Below are 22,394 nucleotides of genomic sequence, written 5' to 3'. Positions count from 1 at the left end.
TAAAAAAGGTCACCAGACTTGCCATTAAGGCAGTAGGCATAGTAGGAAGAGAATAGCAAAGTCAAAAGAGGTAACCCCACTCTACCTGGAAGTTGTATAGGGCCCCAGGCAAATTCATCCAGGAGATGTAAGTAGCATATAAGTGAATAGTACTTTTCACAGAAGTATGTAATTTAAAAGGCTGTCATAGGTGCCACAAGGGACGTTCATGAAAAATACTGACAAACAGTAGAAAGAAATACATGAAGGAGCACTGAGATGCTGGGTGCTAGTAATGGCATATCATGAGGTAGTGACCTTGCATGCTACTTTACTTAAAAGGAGTAGACCCAGATATATAATGTCTTTTCTAGATATCCAGCACTTGTGGCACTACTGTGGCCCTCACTGCAGGGAATTGGTCTTGTCTGTGAATGGAATGGTATGAGGAGAGTTCATGGTGAAAAGCTACCTGCTTTACATTGGCAGGACATCGGGTCCTTGTCTCGTCAAAATTAATTAGACTGGTAATGTCTTGTTGTTGCCTTTCCTCCCACTGTGATACATCTTCAGTGTATATCACCAGAAATTTCTCGTTCAGGTGTAGAGTTTATTGCCTGCTCAGGGTGTATTTAAACAAACAAAAAATAACCTATCCAGGGATTTATATAGTTACCCTGCTTAGCAAGTAGTGTTCAAGGTGTTATATTCCACTAGACAGACAAATACTGCACACTTCTTGATTTACAGATCAATTTCTAACAGTAATATTTTATCTAATCAAAGGGCACACTTTCCCTTACAAGCAGTGGCCAGTAATATGACACCTGATCGTTTGCATAGACAACTTGCATTCTGCGGTAACACTAATGTAAAAATGGTATATGTAGCTGAACAAATGCAGAAACTGGCTAGAGTGGGGTAATTTTTGGTTCTGTAATAAAAATGTTTGTTGTACTGTGAGAAGCTCTGTATCTTTATTTATTTATTTATTGCCATTTGTTAACTGGGTTAGTGCAGCTGAGCCAGGGGCCCTATTTCAGTGGAAACCCAAGGAGAAAACCTCCAGAAAAGTAACAATTATTACAAATGTTGCAAAATGTAAACAACAGATATATAGCATAAGTCTACTACCAAGTAACAGCTCTACAAATATTAAAGCAGGCGAGTATTATTTCAGTAGAATACCATACATGAAGTACATTCTGAGAGTGTAAGTATTTAAACAGAGCCAACCGTACAAGAACTTTCTGAGAGTGACTTATACAAAGGGCCAATAGTAATACAAGAGCCTACTATGTTTATATATATATATATATATATATATATATATATATATATATGTTTGTGTGTGTATGCATGTATGTGTGTGTGTGTATATATGTATATATATATATATATATATATATATGTATATATATATATATATATGTATATATATATATATATATATATATACACACACACACACAAAAATCGGAAGGGAAGAGTAATATGAATTGATAGAGAAAAAGTAAAAATGGTGATGGGTCTATGAGGAAAAGAAATTGTGTAGATAAGGGAGAATAAAGTCAAGTGGGGGTTGATATGGGCAGGACCACATCTTCTGTAGATAGTTTAAGTTCTTGTTTGAACAGGTACTTTTGAGGGATGCTTCTTATATTGAGAGGAAGTGAGTTCTAAGCATGGGCTTACAGAGTATTTATAAAGGGGCTATCCAGTATTTTTATTGGGTTTGTATATGTCAAGGAGGTGCTTGTTGATATTACGGAGGTGACTGTAGGGGTTATAGTAGGACACTAGTTTAGAGATGAAGGGGCAGAAAGAGGGATCATTCAGGATAAGAGTGCGTAAGATGTATTTGAGGAAAAAGTAGATGTTTAGAGAATTCAGGCCATTGGAGTGTCTTAAGGGCGAGGTAGTGATGGGATTTGTAAGGGAGAGTGGAGGCAAATCTGGCTATTTTGTTATATGTCTGTTCTAGTTTAGAGAGAAGTGATGTTTGAACATTAGTAAGGACAGGGGCAGCATATAGAAGACATGGTAGAAGGAGTGACTGAGCTAGAGAGGGTTTGTAGGAGGGTGTAAGAAATGTTGGTTGTGATAAGAGAGTTTCTGGTGCATTTTTTTTATAAATTGTAGGACATTGTTGGATATGTATATCAAATTTTAGTTCATCATCAAGGATTACTCCAAGTAGTTTGGTATGAGGTTTGCGTTTAATAATAGTGTTGTAGATACTGTGTTTTTGATTTTTATATTTTGAATATATGTCAGAACAAAAGTATGCATCTCTATAAGAAATGAAGCAGTAGATATTAGGAGTCTTGATATGCAGTTGAATTCCCTACCTCCTTCCCACACTGTACAGGTTATTGTAACACATTGCTCAGTGCCTTAGACACAGTATAGGAATGTATATATTCCCTTACTATGCCTGTGTATGCATCACATTCTTACATTATCATGTATTAAACAGATGTTAAGTTGATTATATGGCACACCTCTTTACCACAGTGTACTTTGAACTACACAGTGATGCAGTCTGTAGTCTTTGTGCTGAAAAGGCAGTTGTTTGTTCACTACAGTGTAACCATGTCAGATACAGATACACTGCATCTGCCGTGCTGCACTGAAATTAGAAGCATTTGACCTTTGCAGCACTTGGCACCTTTATATGGTGTAGCTTGTTTTTTTTAGCGGTTGTCACATAACCAGATATATATTTTTTTCCTCGGGATGGCAGATGCAGTATTTTGGCTGAATATTTTTGACTTTGCTATCTGTCATTGCTTTGGGAGTGCACAACTGTTCATGGCATCTGCAGTCCATCTGTAGGGTTGCCTCAGATGTCACACCCTTTTCTTATGCGGGACAAAACCTTTTACATTATTGTATCAGACTGTGCAATCGGTAAGTTCTGTTGCATGCACCACTGATGCCTCTGCATTACTGTACCGTGTTGCTCATATTCAGTTGTTGCACAGTGCAGCCTTGCAGTACTACTGTAATTCAATACAGCTAAGCTCAAGTACTGACAAATTATTTCCTGTACTGCGGATAGTTTTGTTAGTGCTACAGTACTGGAGGAAGTTTATAAACACACATTTTCCAGGCCTTGTGCAGTAGGGGGTCCTGTTTTGTCTTGCTTGTTTGAATTAACACCACTGTTAAGGTGCTGAACTTATACACACAAGTGGTACTAATATTGGAGCAGCAAAATATTTGCTACACCAAGTGAATGCGGTCTTGTTTTTGTAATGTATCTTGCAGGAGTGCTGAAATACTTTTGTTGTTTTTCATAGCCTGATGATCAGACTGAGTTCGAGTGCTGACTCTTTTCCTTCTTGAGACCCATGACAAATGTAGATGAGTATATGAACAGTGCTAGGCATACTAAAAGAAAAAATCGAGCATATGACTGGGAAGAAGGATGAGTCTGCAGAATTGTTTAAAGCATAAGTGATAAAAAGATGGCATACCCAAACTACTACAGATATGAAGAGTTGTTGGATGCACTTTCATAGTTTCATGCCAAGTACTGGAGTCAGCTAGCAGCATCAGTTGCATGAGCTTACACAAGGCGAATCTTGATCACTTACTGATACGTGCTTTATGCATATTCTAGACAAAAAAGGGAAACCAAGCTACATTGTCTAGACTTGATTAGTATTTTTCCAAGGTAAGTTTGTGTAATGCAGGCGCATGTCCAAGTAAATGGAGTTATAGTGGAGAGCTTGAAGGCATGGCATGCATGTTTAAAAGTTGGTGTTACTGTAAATAAATGTTGTCTCTGTTAATTTTTAAGATGTCACTTTATGTAAGCAAGGTAGTAGTGTACTGAGCTAAATAACGACCAAGGCCAGTAGAAGAGACCCAAACTTTAATGTAAAATGTACAAAAACCAATACAAGCTGGTGGTGTGCTTTTTGACTCTTGAAAGGGCTTTTTGGCCCAGGCACTGGAGCTTGTATTGTTTTTGTACATTTTACATTAAAGTTTGGGTCTCTTCTACTGGCCTTGGTCGTTATTTAATACCTTTTTGTCTGTGTCGTTTTGTGATAGTAGTACTGAGCTGTCTTTTATACTGGAAAATCACACCAGCTAGTAGGTTTAATTTTCCAATACTGCCACTGCAGTGCAGTGTGAGTGGGGTGCTGAACTCATGAGTATGCCATCTTCAGATGAGACATTCAACTGAGGCCCCATCTGCCTGAGTTGGTAGTACCTCAGGTGGAAGTAAAAGATCCCTCGGTACTTAACTGAAAAAGTGTAGTGGAAGTTTCCTGGTGTCCTGGCCAAATTTCCCTTAGTCATTATGGATGCCACCACGGGTATCCCATGAAAAGAGGACATTGAGTTTGTGTGACTAACTCTGTCAACTAAGTATAAAGAATTAAATATCAGTAATTGTTAAACTTAAGCATTCATCCTTATTTTGTAAAAGAAGAACTGAGGAGCCAGTTTGTGAATTTTGCATTATAGAGAAAAATATTTTTTGCTGACTGTGTTTGAAACCATCACCTGGCTGTCACTGTATTAGACTACACCTCCCTGTACTTGCAGTAAGTGTTCTCCCTGTGATTTTCCACTTGGTTATCACTTCTTTTACATTAAATTGCAGTTTTCAGTATGTTTGACTAAAAGTTGCTTGTAATGTGCATTTTACAGTCTGCTGATAGGTAGTTCCTCTGTTTTGTTAACACTGTGTTCTTCTTTACTATTGTGTTATGCAGCACTTCCATTTTGTTAAATAAACTGTTCTCCCTGTGATTTTCAACTTCCTTTTCACACCTTTTTGCTTGCAGTTTGTTATTTCTCTGGTCATGATATAAAATTGCTGAAGGCAATAGTGCTTGATCTGTGTCAGTGAGTAATAAGCTGCTGTTTTTGAGGGGCGGACATTATTGGCTGAAGGTCTAGATGATTTTTTATTTGTCCTTTCACTTTACCCCCTCAGTTTAACAGTGGTGGGCAGTGTTCTGCTTAGAACCATGTGTTGCTATATTCAGCAGATTCATAGGTGTATACTAGGCTAACAACCACTAGAGCCCTTAAAAGCATAGCAGTGCAACCCAAATGAGACCCACAAATTTGATTTATATTTAATTTATAGGGAATGATTTACTGACTGCTTCTGTCCATCAGAGACATAGCAGCCAGACTAGGGGTGAATTTCCAATTATCCATCTATTGGTCCAAGTTGTGCTTAAATAGGGATAGGATGGAACTCTGCTCCACATGAATGGGGAGCCTGTTCCAGAGAATGAGAATTATCTGAAAAGTTTCTGTCGTCTCTCCAGCGTGTTGTACTTATGCTGGAAGCAAAATTTAAGTTTTTTAATGTAGTAGTTCTGATGCAGGTTTTTTTTTTTTTTTTTTTTTTTTTTTGCAGATGTGCAAAAGATTAATCAGACTTGACCAGGGATGCCAGGCAAAGATCACCTCTCAAAATTCTGTATGATACTGAGTAAAAAGACAGAGCATTGGGTGATCAGCAACAGGACATTGTATTTACTCCTTGTATTCTTTTTGTAAGGAACGGGGCGGCCACGTTGGTGCAGTGGTTACCATTGCTGCCTCACAGCAAGAGGTTCTCCGGTTCGATCCTCGGCTGGGGTGCCTTCTGTGCCGAGTCTGCATGTCCTCCCTGTGGTCGCGTGGGTTTCCTCCGGGTGCTCTGGTTTCCTCCCACATCCCAAAGACATGCTGCAGGTGGATTGGACACTCTAAATTGGCCCTAGGTGTGCGTGTGAGTGTGCCTTCTGTGGAAGGTTGAGCGCCAGGCTGGCAACTCGACACCGTAAAACTCCACTGCTATTCAATGTGCGGACAAGGTGATCCTCTGTGGCGACCCCTCGGGAAAAAGCCGAAAGAAGAAGAAGAAGATTCTTTTTGTAAGGAACCCTTGTGGACATTACAGTTGCTGCATGTGTCTGGTCAGGTACATACTGAAGGGAGTTTTATACTCTATGATGAGTCTGTTGAGGGCTGAGTACAGTGGTTTGATGACATCTCTGGATGTGGATGCCATGCCCTTGCTTATAAGTTGAGCAACATAGAACGATTTTCTTACCACCTTGGGCATTGATTGAAGGCTAGGTTACAATCTACATGAATTCCCAGATCCCTGACTAGTGAATCAAGTTTTAAGGATGTTTTTTTAATGACGTATTACCCGGGGTGTCAGACTTCCCAAAAGGAGCTATAATGCATTTCTTGATATTGAGTTTTAAGCCATGGCTTTCACACCAAGCATTTATCTGTTTTAGACCTTCCTAAAAGATGTTCTTGTCTTGGGGTTATTCAGTGACTTCTCTCATTTTGCAGTCATTTGCAAACTTGGTTAGTCAGCGGTCTTTGACACTGGCTTTGACATCCGAGAAACAGTAGCCAAAGAACAGTGGGCCTAGCACAGAGCCCTGGGGGACTCTGCATTGACCGGCCTCTTTGTGGAGGTGGCTGCACTGAGTCTAACCTCCTGGGTCCTATCAGTGAGCCATCCAGCATGTTATAAAAGGGGTTCATGCCTAGTTCTGTAAGTCTGTTGACAATGCCTGAGTGGAGTATTGTATCAAGTGCCTTGGCTAGATCTAGGTAGGCAGTATGCACCATTTTCCCCTCATCTATTTCATTAGTGACTTTTTCAAAGAAGTCCACCAGATTCAGTAAGCATGACCTTCATTTAACAAAGCCAAGCTGGGATGGATTCAGTGTCTGAAGGTCTCCTATGTCTTTGTTGGTAATTTCCATGATAATTCTTTCCATGGCTTTGCAAACAAGACTATTCAGTCAGACTAATGGATATGTAATTTCCAGGATCTGTTGAGGGGTCCTCCCTTATGAAGGGGTATGACCTTTGCAGTCCTCCATTCATGTGACACAAAGCCTTTTTTAAAACTATAGTTAAATAATGACTGCAGGGGACCTGGTAAGTCATATTTTAGACTATTCAGGAAGCATCCTGGGCATTCTTGTATTTAGTGAGCGCAGTCAGTGCATCCTCCCTAGTTCTAGTTAGAGGGGGTATATTTGGGGGTATTTTTGAGGGGATGGTTTGGGGTAAGAGGGGGGGGTAAAGTTGGAAATGAATTTGTCTGCTAGCAGGTTCACTATATTGTCAGAATTGCTGGATCTGACACCATTAACCACCAGTTTTGCACATGCTGTGCCTTTGAGGTTTCTGGCATAGCTATAGAAGGCCTTATGGTTATATTTCACCTAGGAGGATATCTTAATCTCAAAGTTGGCTTTGCTTGACCTAATTAGCCCTTTTAGTTGCCTGTTTACTTTGATAAGAGTTTTTATCTTTATGGGAATTACCTTTCTTGATTTTTGCCATAATTCTTTTCCTTTTGTTGTATGTCCTGTTTATCTTGGATGCTGCCAAAGAGGTTTGTTTGTGGGGCTAGTTCTGGCCCTGCTTCTGGTTGGTACAGCAGCCTGTATGGAGCCATTGACACAATTGTACACAGTTTGAGTGCAGTTCAGGATAGCCTAGTTTTCTAGTTGATGCTAACAACATATAACCTGCATCCATTCAGGGTTAGTTGTTCTCTGGTTTTACAATATTTGTGTGAGTTACTATCATTGCCTTTCTTATTCCTCTATCAAAGTTAATTTATTAGTCATTTCGGTATGTCTGCCCATGGATCCTCCTCTTTTGATTCAGTCTCATGTCAAAAATGTTCTTGAAAAGGAGTTTTGCTTAAGATGCCTTCTTCAAAACCTGTGGCCCCTCCTAGTGATCTTAATTTTGTGTTAGAGAAGCTAACACTTGCCCAGTTTGAACCAGCTAATCTGGCTGATTTGAGGCTCTTAACATGGAAAACAGTTTTACTGATTGGTCTGACCTCTGCAAGAAGAGTATATCTGAGTTGCAACCTCTTACAGTATCAAGTCTCTCTTTTTCCACAGGGACAGAGTTTCTTTTGGAACTAATACATGTTAAGTTGTCATTCTCACCTTCATTCTTGCTGGATGGGTTTGGAGCCGATCCTCGGCTCTGACTTGGCCTATACTATAGCTCGAGAGCTATTTTTACCGGCTCAAGGCAGCCCTATATTCCACAATACCATGCGCTAACTCCCCAGATCTCGTTTGCCGCTTCGCTGTGAGGTTGCCTTTTTTTACCGGCTCAGGTCAGTAAAGAAATTTTTTTCAGTAAGTCTTCAAATTGAGATAGTTTTTAGTTTAATCCCTTACATTAGTTCCCTATCGATTTATTTTTACTTATTAGTGATATTTCGTTAAGCCCTACCCACCCCTTTAACTATTTTTATAATCGGGCCTACGGGCTTTAGTTTTTGTTACCCCCACCCCCCCTATAGTGTGTGTGTTGTGTTCTTAGTCAGCCCCCTTAACTCCCCCTTGGGTTTAAGTGAGTGAGTGTGTGTACTGACTGTATTACTCTTTAGGGCAATGTCCAAAGATGCTAAGGTCTCGGGATTCAAGAAGTGTGACTCGTGCTGTCAGAAAGTGTCTCTGACAGACGGTCACACTTCTTGCGTCTACTGTTTGGGGCCTTTGCACCTGCAGGACTCTTGTTCCGTTTGCCACGGATTTAGTTCAAGAGACCTGCAGGAGTGTCGCAATAAACTTATTTTGAGGGGCTTATTGAAGCCCGATGACTCCCCGTCCAAGTCTGGCTCGGGGAAGTCATCTAAGCCCACCAAACCCTCGGCTCCAGCTTCTGAGTCGAGGACTGGTGAATCTGAGACTGCTCCGACATCGGCTCCAGTTGGAGCCAATACGAGCAAGACCGTATCTGCTCCGAAACCTGTATCGGAGCTGACTTTAGCACGCAAGCGCTCTAGGTCTCCCTCACTAGAGTCTGTCCGATTGGCTCCAAGATCGCCCCTCCTATCGGAGCGGAGTCATAGGACTCATTCCTCCAGGTCGTCTAGGCTTTCCGACCACGATATTGAGAGGGTGGTCAGTAGACTCATAAAATCTCAGGCACTGGCCCAAATGCTCCAAAGCCCATCTCACCAGACTGTGGCTCCCTCGATACCACCTTCGATTCCTCCTCCGACTCTCCAGTCGAGTTCGGAGCCGGAGTTTGTCAGAACCGTAACCTTGCCCACGTCGGAGCCGATACTTCCATCATCAGAAGTTTTACTGATTGGTCTGATCTCTGCAAGAAGAGTATATCTGAGTTGCAACCTCTTACAGTATCAAGTCTCTCTCCTTCCACAGGGACAGAATTTCTTTTGGAACTAATACTTAATATACAAGTTTATTTTAAGCCAAACTATCCATCCCCCTATTTTCTTTCCTGAACATAAAAGGAGGGAGAAAGGATACTCCATGCATTGGATGTCCACAGACAACTCTGGTACTATCTTGACAGAACTAAATCATTCAGATTTTCTGATCAGTGGCATGTTTCTTGTGAAGTTAAGAAGGGACAATTTTTGTCAAAACAGACCATTTCAAAATGGTTGTCTAAGGCTATTAACTTTTGGTGTACTCACCATAACAAATTTATTCCATGCAGGTTCAAAGCCCACTCTCCCAGGGCATTGGCTTAATCTATGGGTTTTTGGAAAGGGTTGGATTCTAAAAGCATACTAGAAGATGCTACTTTTCCTTTGCATATAGTTATACAAAGCACTATAAGAGTGATTCTGAATGTAGGTCTAGATCAAGCTTGGCTAGGACCTTCTCCAGTGGCTCCTGGACCATTTTCCTTCCACCTTCCAAATATAGTTGACTATGGTAATCTACCCATATAGCTAAGGTTACTGCAGCATTGGTCAATATGAAGAACACAGTACAGCAGCTCCATCCCTCTCTCCAACCCCTTGTGTTTTGGTGTGTTTTTTTAATGCCAGGGTGTGTATATATATATATATATATAAGTCTCTGTCATAAGATCGAAAGCTCAAAAGACTGAAAACTGAAATATCTAACATGGGAATTTGTCCCTTCTCCACTGTTGTGCAATTTCAAAATTGGTATATATATATAATTAGCAGGGATTGTGGGTGCATGGGGCAAGCCACCCTGCATTAAAAATGCTTTCGATATTTTGTGTTTTAGATATTTTGGTTTTCAGTCTGTTGAGCTTTCCGATCTTATGACAGATCAAGATGTAGATTTATGTACATTTTTGTTGTTGATCCTGGCATTGTCCTTTCAGGGCTCAGCCTCCATCTCTGTGGTGGCAGGAAAGCTCTGAAGCGCTTTGTGTCCAAATTTGTCATTCAGTCAGCTCAGCTCAAGCTGCTTGACTGTTGTGGTGTATGTAAGGTGCTCTGAAGCTTTGGAAGCTTGCCAACTGTTATATCCTTGGCAAGATATAGCCCAAATAGATATGGCTACTGCAGCAATCATTCAAACATCCGCTAATATGGTAAGTTCATCTTACACAAGTATACTTTCCCTCTGTTTTGTTCTTTTTAAAACCAAGAACAGTGTCCATTTGTGCCTGCACTGACTCCTTTTCCTGTTAATACAACCAACCACATCAAATGTCACTTGGTGAACAAACCTATCAATGATTCCATTAAACTGTGCTATTTTATGAACTGTGCAACTTTGCCAGGTTTGTTAAATTCATAGGCAAGTACTAGGCTAGCTGCCCTGGTGGACCATTCTAAGTCTAGCCAGTTTCCCTCAAAGTGAGAATCAAACTCTGTACCATGTGTCTGTGAGGTAAGTACCTTAACCATTCTGTCAACTTGCAAACCCCCAGATAGTTCAGAGCCAGGTTTTCAGCATTTTGTATATGCTAGTCCCCAATCATGAACTGTATTACAGTTCCTATAAGTCTTTCTAGCAGAAGATTATATTTTTTCTGCTGCACTTCATGACACAAAGTCATAGGATGATTTGTTGAAACCAATAATGCAAAACCCAGCAAACTTCAAGTAACACAAATAAATTCCAAACAAATCACAGAGGGATAAAGGTCCTGGAGGAAGAAACTGCAGCCAAGTCCAGAATTTTGAAATTGGCTGCAGTTCGTTCATCCAGGGCTTTTATCCATCTGGGATTTGTTTGGAGTTTATGATTTGTTGAAAGTTTAGGTGAAATATGTTTAAAAAACATCAGAGCTATGCATCCATGTTTCATGTGTGTTTATGTTGATTAGTGTGGCCTCATAACATTGGTAGTTTTCAGAATGTTTATCTGAAATACAGATCCTAGTTATTTCTTTATACTACATTATAAATTTTATATTTTAATTTGTATTAGGGCTGTGAACCATTTTATTTCACATCTGGAAAGTAATTTCCATCATCCATTCTCATACATGACATGCATTGTCTGACGTATTTATATTGATTTCTGTTTTCCTTTTTTACTCCTTGATTTTGTTGAACTTTTATTTTTAATATTACTGCAGAAATCAAATCAGCATTTGATATTGACAGGTAGTCATTAAGAGCATTGCTTGCATCCTTATTGCATATGTGTGTCTTAACAGTGTCATAGAATTATGTAACTGCTGGGAATGCCCTCACTGCAAAATTATTTATTTAGTTTGTTAGTTACTATCTGGTTACTAGGTAGGTAGGCTTGTCCAAAGACCCTTCCATGACCCAAAGGTACATAAACAAAAGCAAACTTGAATAATCAAGAGCCAAACAGCACACTAGAACAAATGCAGAGTGTCTTTACAAAATGTACTCTTGTTGCAGATCCGTGTGCTTGTTACATAGTCTTATGTGCAGAGAAACATTAAAGAGGTAGAGATAACAATAAAGATCAAAATTGTTCACAATATTTATAGCATGAAGTCCGTTCTGAATGTCAGCATTTCAGGAAACCAACAAGGTGGCATTTAAGATAACAAGAAGGTAAAGACCATCTTGCTTGAGGTGATACACTGTTTGATAGCAAATTGTTAGGTTAACCATTGTCCCTAAAGCACTTTGTTTCCTTGTTCAGGAGTTCGGTTGAGGCATTTTTGAACTCTGTGAGAAATTCCAGACCCTTTATTTCTAATACTGAACATAGTCCTTGGAAGGCACATTCTCCAGTAGCTGTTTATATGGGGGTCTACTTAATGTGCTTTCTCCTGAGTGGTACGTAGATAGTAAGCCTGGTCTTGAATGGGTAGTTTCTGTACCAGGGTTGTACAGTAGTCACCGTTTAGTATTTTGTCAGTAAGAGCACAAAGGAGGTAAGTTGACCTTTTGGTGACTGGTAGCCATTTAAGACATTGTAAATCTGCAAATCTTTCTTTTATAAAATATGTGGGAATTTTGTGATGAGCAATTGGTAATTGGAGGAAGACAGTATTCCAATTTAGAGAGAACGTTATTTTTGGCTAGGGAGAGGTGGTCTGAGAGGAGACGTTAAGATACTTCTTTTGTATGATTTGAAAAGTTTAGAGAAGGAGTTAGGGAAGGATCAAGGTTAAGTCCTAGGTATCTGTATTCAGAAATGGGTGGAATGATACTGTTGTGATTACCAGTGATGTTTATAAAATCATCAATGAACTCATCCAAAGAATCCTGCTTATAAGTACATTTGTGAGTCCCAGTAATGGCATTCAGATTTTTACATAGAAAATATATAAATAATTCAAAAATGTTTAAACATTTAAAAAAAAAACTAATGATTAACACAGACATTTTGGTTATATTTGATTCCATGTTAATCAAACCTTTATGTTGGGGTAACCTTTTTTCTCTCGCTCTCTTTCTTTCTTTCAGGTATGGTCACCATATTTCAAAAACATCTTATTTTGTATGTAACGTACCTGCAACTATAGAGAAGATGTTTGAACGCCTTCGGAACTTTAAAAACACAAACAGTTACCCAACATCCTGTGGAAAATATGCAATTAAACACATACGGGATTGTACTACTGGGTATGACAGTAGCCAGCCTAACAGAAAATCTGTAAGTTTTAATTATATTCACTGAGATACTGGTTTTGTTGTCAGTTTTTAGCAAACAGAATTCTTTGCTGCATATAATTGGAATAAAAGAAATGTTCTTTGGTGGTATGTGGTATGAAAAGTTGTAACCATTGTTGCAAGTTCTTAAAGCTGTCTGCCTTTGCAAATCCGTTAAGGCTTTCATCTCATTTGCCAGTTCTTAAAGCTGTCTGCCTTTGCAAATCTGTGAAAGCCATCATCTCCGTTGCAAGTAGTTCACACTGCAAAGCAGACCTTTTAGTTAATTTGTTGCTGAGTGTATAATGGTGAATATTTCTCCATACATCTCCTCCCTCACACAAATAATCATTTCTTTTCCATCTCCTCTCTATTTCGGCTCAACCCTCTGCACCTTTTTAATCCTAAAATTATTTCCACTACTGCTATGACACTTTTAATAGATTCATAGATTCATAGATTAGTACTAAGCTAACTGCCCTTGTGAGCCATTTTAAGCTTAGCCAGTTATCCCTTGTGAGACTCAAACACTGCACCTTGTGTTTGTAAGGCAAACACCTTAACCATTAGGCCACCCTCCCAACCCTTAAACAAATACTAGACCATCCAGAATACCCTAAATCCAAACCAAAACACACTAAAATAACTTCCTTCAATAACGTCTTAGCTGGAGACATTCACCCCAACCCTGGACCTAACCCACCCACAAATAACAATTACCCTCCCCCTTCCTCTAAACTTTCATCCCCGTACAATACTCTTAAATTTTTCACACTCAGTGCCAAGAGTCTCAACAACAAAGCACATCAGTTTCAAGCATGGTTAAGTCATAACCAACCTGACATTGTAGCTATCTCTGAAACTTGGCTCAAACCCCACATCTCTGACTCTGAAATCCTGGCGTCTGGATTTCACATTCTCAGATGTAACCACCCAAAGAAAAAAGGCGGAGGCGTTGCATTAATCTGTTCTGATCTACTTACTTTAATTCCCCTACCAAAGCCCATTCCTAAATTTGCCAATGCAGAGCTAACAGTCTATTAAAAATGAAAAATCACAAAAGCCTCTGTATCATCGCCCTTTTTATCCCACCTGGAAATAACATCTCAACCCTTGAAGACATACTCCAATGGGCCTCAGCTGAAATTAACCTTGAAACTTACATAGTAGATGATGTAAACATCAATCGGAATAAAATTAACAGTCCCATGCCCTCCCTGTCCATTATCCTCTTTAACATTACTCAAGTAACCCACTCCATCACCAGACCCAATAAAACAAATCCCCTAGGATCCACTCTTGACTGGATCTTAGTCTCCCATTCAAATAAAATTATCAACTCTGGCACCATCCCTGACTCTATTAGTTACCACCTCACAGCTTTCATTTACCATGCAACTATGTCCCATCCACACCAACATCAATGTATTCAGACCTGCAACCTTAGTAAATTTGATCCCAAAACCTTCTCTGACTATCTCAAACAAATTAATTGTTACATTCTAAAAACACTTCCACTTGATAAAGCCATAGACACTTTAATTCTACTTTCCTGGATGCTCTAAATTCTCTAGCTCCACCAAGGAAAAAAAAGAATAAAAACTGTAACTGCCCCGTGGCTAACCAAAGAAACAAAGCAAATCATGCATCAAAGAGACAAATCCTGGAAGCTTTACCAAAAGAATAAACTTCCTGAAACCCTTCTCCGATATACACAGCTCCGTAACTTTGCAAAAAAACAAATCTTCAAAGACAAAAAATCCTACTACACTAAGCTCCAGTCCAACCATCCCCCAAATCCTAGGCTTTTTTGGAACTGCATAAACTCACTCCTCAAACCAGGCTCCAAAAATAACCCCTGTCCGGACCCAAGTAAATCTGACCTCAAATTAGCCTCACTATTCAACTCTTTCTTTATAAAGTCAATATCCAACCTAACGAAAACTTTTCCCAACAATGACCCATCTCTCCTACATTCCACTTCATCTAAGTCCCCAAATAATTTCGCCCCATGTTTGAACTTAAACCTGTCTCCACTAACTACATTAAAAGACTTCTATCCAAACTTAAACCCTGCTCCAATGCACCTGACAACATCCCCTCTTCCTTTCTCAAATCTGCTGCTGATGGTATAGCTCTCCCAATTAGTATCCTAATTAATAGCTCCATAAAGGAATCCTATGTCCCTAAACTCTAGCGTTCCATCTTTATTCTCCCTCTCCACAAGGGAGGCAAAAACACTAACATTTCAAACTTCCGCCCTATAGCTCTTCTCTCTCCAGTCTCCAAAATCCTGGAAAAATGCATCCACTTCCAACTTATACCTTTTCTGACTAAAAAACAACTTCTTACACTACCCAACATGGCTTCTGACCAGCAGATAGCACCATAACAGCTCTACTCTCATTCTTAGAAACTGTCAATCAAGCCCGAGATTCTGGGAACTTAATATCCACAGTGCTCCTAGATCTCTCTAAAGCATTTGATACTGTTTCCCGTAAGCACCTTCTAAGTCTCCTCTCAAATGTAAATCTCTTCCAAAACACACTTTCCTGGTTCGCAAGCTGTCTGTCAGATAGATCTCAGGCTGTGAAATGGAAAAAAGGCACCTCACCTTTCTTACCCACCCCTACCGGAGTACCACAGGGGTCCATCTTCAGATCAGTGCTGTTTAATATCTTTATCAATAACTTTTGCCAAAGTTATCCAGTATGCAGATGAGACTACACTTGTCTGCTCTGTCTCTAACCTCACTGAATTCCTATCTAAAACTCTGACTGCGATCTGGATGCACCAAAATCACCTTTCTCTCAATGCTAACAAATCTAAAATACTACTATTCACACCCTCAAAATCTTGCTCTTTTGATAAAAATTCCTTCCTAGTCTTTAGCCAAAGCAACTCTCTGATCAAAGCTGTCCCCTTTGTCAAACTACTCGGTGTAACTATAGACGAACACCTCACGTTCAACATCCCTATTCAGCAAAATATAAAGAAAACCCACCAAAAACTAGTTATGCTATACAGGAACAACCACTTCCTCTCTACTTCTACCAGGCATACTCTGGCCTCCTCTTACCTCCTTCCCTCCCTTGTGTATGGCACCCCACTGACTAACCTATTCTCTTCCATCACTTCCAAACTTGAAAGCTGTTGTAACAAAATTTCTAAATTTGCCAACAAAGTCAAACATTCCAGTCATCACTTTGTTACCCTCCAATCCCTCAACTGGTTAGAATTCACAAATTACCTGGACTTCCCCCAGCTCGCTACAGCACATAGACTAATATTTAATCCAACCAAATGCCCCTGTCTAACTAACATCCTTCCCCCATACACCCCAAATAGAACTCTCAGATCTGAACACCAAAACTTAATTACTGTCCACAAACCTAAGCGTCCTGCTGGACAACTTCTCTCCTTCTCCGTAGATAAGAAATGGAACTCTCTCCCTTCCACACTAATGACAGTGTCAAACACAAACAACTTCAAAACTCAGCTTTACACCTACCTCTCCTCCAAATGGAAATGTAACTGCATTCTCCCTACCTAGAACTCTTTAAAGAAAGCCCCTGGGAGGGTATCCTCTTGAGTTCCTAAGCACCTTATAGCTTGCTATAACCTTCTGTAGTTAATTCCCATACGATCTCTCTCACTCTGTAAATATTGTAAATAGCTTTTGACTTTAACTGTGTGAATTTGTTAAAATATACCTGCACAATATTTTCCACTATGGGCAATATTGCTCACGCTTTGTATTATTTGATATGTATTTGTACTTTTATTGGACTGCTATCTTTATTGTAATCTGTTTCATGGAACCTTTCTCCCCGGGTCTCCACTGAAAATGGGCTCTCTGGGCCCAGTGGACTTCCCCGGTAATGGAAATAAATACATTTGACTTTAAGTATATTAAAATACTTTTTAAGTGCTAGCACTCTGTTGATTTGAGAACTCACGCACAAAACATTCAGTGTGTTGTTATACTATCTTGCCTTCATTCTTACCAGGATGGGTTCAGATCCGACCCTCGGACCCACCTCAGCCTTTATACACAAGCTCAAGGTCTTCTACTAGCTCGTGGTTAAACCCTATCCCAGCATTCACTAGGAAACTTTCCCTAATCTCGTTTGCCACTAAACAAGAACAGGTGCTCATTTTACTGGCTATAACTAAGTATATTCTTCTGATATCTCTATTGTTGGAAATTGCCTTTTCTTCTCAAATTGTTAATCTTAAAAGCTAGTTTTTTTGCGCTAGTTAATTGTTTCCACTTTATTCTGCTGTGGGCCATCATCTTCTTCTTAGGCCTTATTGTCCCTATCCTGGCCTCTTTCTTAGGACTCTTTATAGTCCATTTAAGTAAGAATGCTATTCATTCTCTTGTTTTTCTCCTTTTAGAAGTGGTTTAGGTCAGTTTGTTTAAGTTAGAGAGCTGCCTTGCCCTTAGCCCGTTTAAGTTAGAGGGCTACCTCTTTTCCTTCTCTCTCCCGGGCAAAGCCCATTTACGTTAGCGGGCTGTGCTCTCCCTTTCATCTTCTGTATTCCCTTTTTGCTAGTTAACTTCTACTGTTAGCTTGTTGTTGTTGTTGTTGAAAAACATTTTGTTTTCTCTAGCTTCCCTTGTTATTACTCTCTCTCAGGATATCTTCTAAAGATTTGAAACCCCTCTGGTTTCATAAAATGTGAGAAATGTAGACAGAAAATGTCCCTAACTGACAGACACACAATTTGTGTCTATTGCTTAGGAGCTGTCCATCTCCAGGAGTCTTGTTCAATTTGTCATTCCTTTAATCACAGGGCTCTCCTAGAGAGGAAAAACAAATTGATATTGAGAGGTCTCTTAAAACCCCCCCCCTTCTCAGAAGCAATACAAGAAGACCCGGGTTTATCAAAGTCTGACCAATCATCGTCTTGAAAGTCTGACAAGTTCTCGGAAGGGATCTACCTCTTCTGTTGCTCCATCAGAGCCATCAAAAAAGATTGCCAAAGTTTCGACTCCGGATCCTAAGTTTGTCGGATCCGAAAAATCCACAGCTCCAGCACCATCAGTCTCAGTGCTGGTAGAGTTTGAGTAGCGGAGCCGGTCCCCTGTCTTGGAGCCATTCTCCCCTACTGTAAGATGATTTATTCTTCAACCTTCCAAGTCTCCAGTCCCCTCCAGTCAGTCTTCCAGGAGCCTAAACGATGATTTTAAGGATACCAGTGCTAGCCAAGCTGTTATCAGATCCAACCTCGAGGGCTTCAGATCTGACCACATCCTCCCCTTCTGCTCTGATTCCTCCTTCGATCCGACTTTGGAGTCGGAGTGTCCCAATCCTAAGCTGAGACCTGTTATGGGATTTTCAGATCTGACCATTTCTGTGATGCCCTTGGCTCCATTGGAGCTCGAGGAGTCTAGGAGCAGATGCTCTCCAGTCAGGTCCGGGGAGGTGAGTCAGATCTGACAGTTGTTGGATCTGACCTTGCCTCTTGGGGCATTGGCTTGGGTGAGCTCGGCTCCTACCTTAGCATCGGGGCTGAATCCCTGATTCCGGGGGTTCCCTCGACTTCTTCGGATCCAGGGATTTCCTCGGATCAGGGGTGGAGGGCTTTTGAGGTGATGAGGAGCATACTGTCTCCACAAGCAGTTCCGCTGTCATCTTCGGACGTTCTTCCCCCAAAAGCACTGGTGTCTGCCTCTACACCCTTGCATCCACAGGGGTGCAGAGATCCTAGGCCTCAGGATGCCCCACAGGGTACCCCCATTCTTCTGAAACCTCTCCAGAGTACTCCACTGAAGAGGTCTCTCAGAAGAGGTTATGTAAGTTATGTAAGAGGAGTCCATCACTTCTGATACAGACCTTGATGAAGCTGAGGGATCCCTACGGTCACCTCCTGATAATGTCTCCTTTGGAGACATTTTAGAAATACTTAAGTAGAGAGGCACTTGGAAGTGCACCAACCCTTCAGCAGAGGAGTCTGTGTACCTGAAGGCCTTTGGTTCTCACGCTTCCTCCACTTGGGTGTCTCCCCACCTTTCGACAAACTTCTAGATCTAGTTTCTCGGAAGGTGTATGAGTCTCCAGATTCAGTGGAACCTGTTTCTCGGTGGCCAAATAAGTTCATCACTCCCCCTTCAGACAAAACCTTTTTAACTAAGGGAGTCCCAGAAGATGCTATGGTGGTGGCAGCAGCCACCCAGAAGGAACTCTGAGACATCTTCTTCTGTCCATCCACCGAACAAGGAATGTCATACAATGGACAGATATGGAAAGCACATTTTTTTCTTCAGCAACATTTGCTCTCAGATAACTGAATTACCTGACCCATTTTGCTAGATTGCAGAGAAATCTCCTGAAGGAGTATACCACAAAAAAGAAAAAATATGCAAGAAATAACCAAAAACCAATGGCCAGTGATAAAAAGAAAACACACTATAAAGCCAGAATAAACAGGTTTGGTTTGTTATTGTATATCAGATTAGTTTTAAAAGGTTTACAGTATTTATTATTAGTGTATGATTAATTTCCCGCGCTTGGTATTATAAATAACTATGTCTGCATACTGAATAAATGAAATCTGAAGAAGCGTGGTTTTACCACGTGAAAGCGCTTATTTTTCTGTTCACTAATAAAAGATTGCTTGATTTTATGACGGAGCAGCATCTTTTTACATCATTGAAGGCATTGCAGTCTTTCGTGCAGTCTATGGACAGTTTTGTTTAACGCCTTAGGTGACATTTCATCATTAACTTTAGCTATTTCAGCCACAAGAACAGTTTGCTGAATGGTCCTGGTGGTTGGTTCACTACTTTTGTTTTCATCATTGTGTTGTTTTTTTGGTGGGTGAACCATTGAACAGCGTTACCGGCTTTTTATCCTGCACACTAATGACAGTGTCAAACACAAACAACTTCAAAACTCAGCTTTACACCTACCTCTCCTCCAAATGGAAATGTAACTGCATTCTCCCTACCTAGAACTCTTTAAAGAAAGCCCCTGGGAGGGTATCCTCTTGAGTTCCTAAGCACCTTATAGCTTGCTATAACCTTCTGTAGTTAATTCCCATACGATCTCTCTCACTCTGTAAATATTGTAAATAGCTTTTGACTTTAACTGTGTGAATTTGTTAAAATATACCTGCACAATATTTTCCACTATGGGCAATATTGCTCACGCTTTGTATTATTTGATATGTATTTGTACTTTTATTGGACTGCTATCTTTATTGTAATCTGTTTCATGGAACCTTTCTCCCCGGGTCTCCACTGAAAATGGGCTCTCTGGGCCCAGTGGACTTCCCCGGTAATGGAAATAAATACATTTGACTTTAAGTATATTAAAATACTTTTTAAGTGCTAGCACTCTGTTGATTTGAGAACTCACGCACAAAACATTCAGTGTGTTGTTATACTATCTTGCCTTCATTCTTACCAGGATGGGTTCAGATCCGACCCTCGGACCCACCTCAGCCTTTATACACAAGCTCAAGGTCTTCTACTAGCTCGTGGTTAAACCCTATCCCAGCATTCACTGGGAAACTTTCCCTAATCTCGTTTGCCACTAAACAAGATCAGGTGCTCATTTTACTGGCTATAACTAAGTATATTCTTCTGATATCTCTATTGTTGGAAATTGCCTTTTCTTCTCAAATTGTTAATCTTAAAAGCTAGTTTTTTTGCGCTAGTTAATTGTTTCCACTTTATTCTGCTGTGGGCCATCATCTTCTGCTTAGGCCTTATTGTCCCTATCCTGGCCTCTTTCTTAGGACTCTTTATAGTCCATTTAAGTAAGAGTGCTATTCATTCTCTTGTTTTTCTCCTTTTAGAAGTGGTTTAGGTCAGTTTGTTTAAGTTAGAGAGCTGCCTTGCCCTTAGCCCGTTTAAGTTAGAGGGCTACCTCTTTTCCTTCTCTCTCCCGGGCAAAGCCCATTTACGTTAGCGGGCTGTGCTCTCCCTTTCATCTTCTGTATTCCCTTTTTGCTAGTTAACTTCTACTGTTAGCTTGTTGTTGTTGTTGTTGTTGTTGAAAAACATTTTGTTTTCTCTAGCTTCCCTTGTTATTACTCTCTCTCAGGATATCTTCTAAAGATTTGAAACCCCTCTGGTTTCATAAAATGTGAGAAATGTAGACAGAAAATGTCCCTAACTGACAGACACACAATTTGTGTCTATTGCTTAGGAGCTGTCCATCTCCAGGAGTCTTGTTCCATTTCTAATACCTTTAATGACAGGGCTCTCCTAGAGAAGAAAAACAAATTGATATTGAGAGGTCTCTTAAAATCCCCCTTCTCAGAAGCAATACAAGAAGACCCGGGTTTATCAAAGTCTGACCAATCATCGTCTTGAAAGTCTGACAAGTTCTCGGAAGGGATCTACCTCTTCTGTTGCTCCATCAGAGCCATCAAAAAAGATTGCCAAAGTTTCGACTCCGGATCCTAAGTTTGTCGGATCCGAAAAATCCACAGCTCCGGCACCATCAGTCTCAGTGCTGGTAGAGTTTGAGTAGCTGAGCCGGTCCCCTGTCTTGGAGCCATTCTCCCCTACTGTAAGATGATTTATTCTTCAACCTTCCAAGTCTCCAGTCCCCTCCAGTCAGTCTTACAGGAGCCTAAACGATGATTTTAAGGATACCAGTGCTGGCCAAGCTGTTATCAGATCCAACCTCGAGGGCTTCAGATCTGACCACATCCTCCCCTTCTGCTCTGATTCCTCCTTCGATCCGACTTTGGAGTCGGAGTGTCCCAATCCTAAGCTGAGACCTGTTATGGGATTTTCAGATCTGACCATTTCTGTGATGCCCTTGGCTCCATTGGAGCTCGAGGAGTCTAGGAGCCGATGCTCTCCAGTCAGGTCCGGGGAGGTGAGTCAGATCTGACAGTTGTTGGATCTGACCTTGCCTCTTGGGGCATTGGCTTGGGTGAGCTCGGCTCCTACCTTAGCATCGGGGCTGAATCCCTGATTCCGGGGGTTCCCTCGACTTCTTCGGATCCAGGGATTTCCTCGGATCAGGGGTGGAGGGCTTTTGAGGTGATGAGGAGCATACTGTCTCCACAAGCAGTTCCGCTGTCATCTTCGGACGTTCTTCCCCCAAAAGCACTGGTGTCTGCCTCTACACCCTTGCATCCACAGGGGTGCAGAGATCCTAGGCCTCAGGATGCCCCACAGGGTACCCCCATTCTTCTGAAACCTCTCCAGAGTACTCCACTGAAGAGGTCTCTCAGAAGAGGTTATGTAAGTTATGTAAGAGGAGTCCATCACTTCTGATACAGACCTTGATGAAGCTGAGGGATCCCTACGGTCACCTCCTGATAATGTCTCCTTTGGAGACATTTTAGAAATACTTAAGTAGAGAGGCACTTGGAAGTGCACCAACCCTTCAGCAGAGGAGTCTGTGTACCTGAAGGCCTTTGGTTCTCACGCTTCCTCCACTTGGGTGTCTCCCCACCTTTCGACAAACTTCTAGATCTAGTTTCTCAGAAGGTGTATGAGTCTCCAGATTCAGTGGAACCTGTTTCTCGGTGGCCAAATAAGTTCATCACTCCCCCTTCAGACAAAACCTTTTTAACTAAGGGAGTCCC

General features: G+C 40.8%; 1 protein-coding gene across 1 annotated transcript in view; it reads left to right on the top strand.

Annotated features, from left to right (window-relative positions):
* PGM2L1 (phosphoglucomutase 2 like 1) overlaps positions 1-22,394 on the top strand; it is an 865,950-nt gene that overhangs the window by 752,736 nt on the left and 90,820 nt on the right. Inside the window, exon 12 of the mRNA XM_044072679.1 lies at positions 12,648-12,837. Coding sequence (XP_043928614.1) covers positions 12,648-12,837 — 190 coding nt within the window. The remainder of the gene's footprint in view (positions 1-12,647; positions 12,838-22,394) is intronic.

The sequence above is a fragment of the Protopterus annectens genome, chromosome 5.part0 (genome assembly GCF_019279795.1).
Source record: "Protopterus annectens isolate FY-2018-M chromosome 5.part0, PAN1.0, whole genome shotgun sequence".
NCBI classification, from domain to species: Eukaryota; Metazoa; Chordata; order Ceratodontiformes; family Protopteridae; genus Protopterus; species Protopterus annectens.
This window is presented reverse-complemented; position numbering and strand designations above follow the sequence as displayed.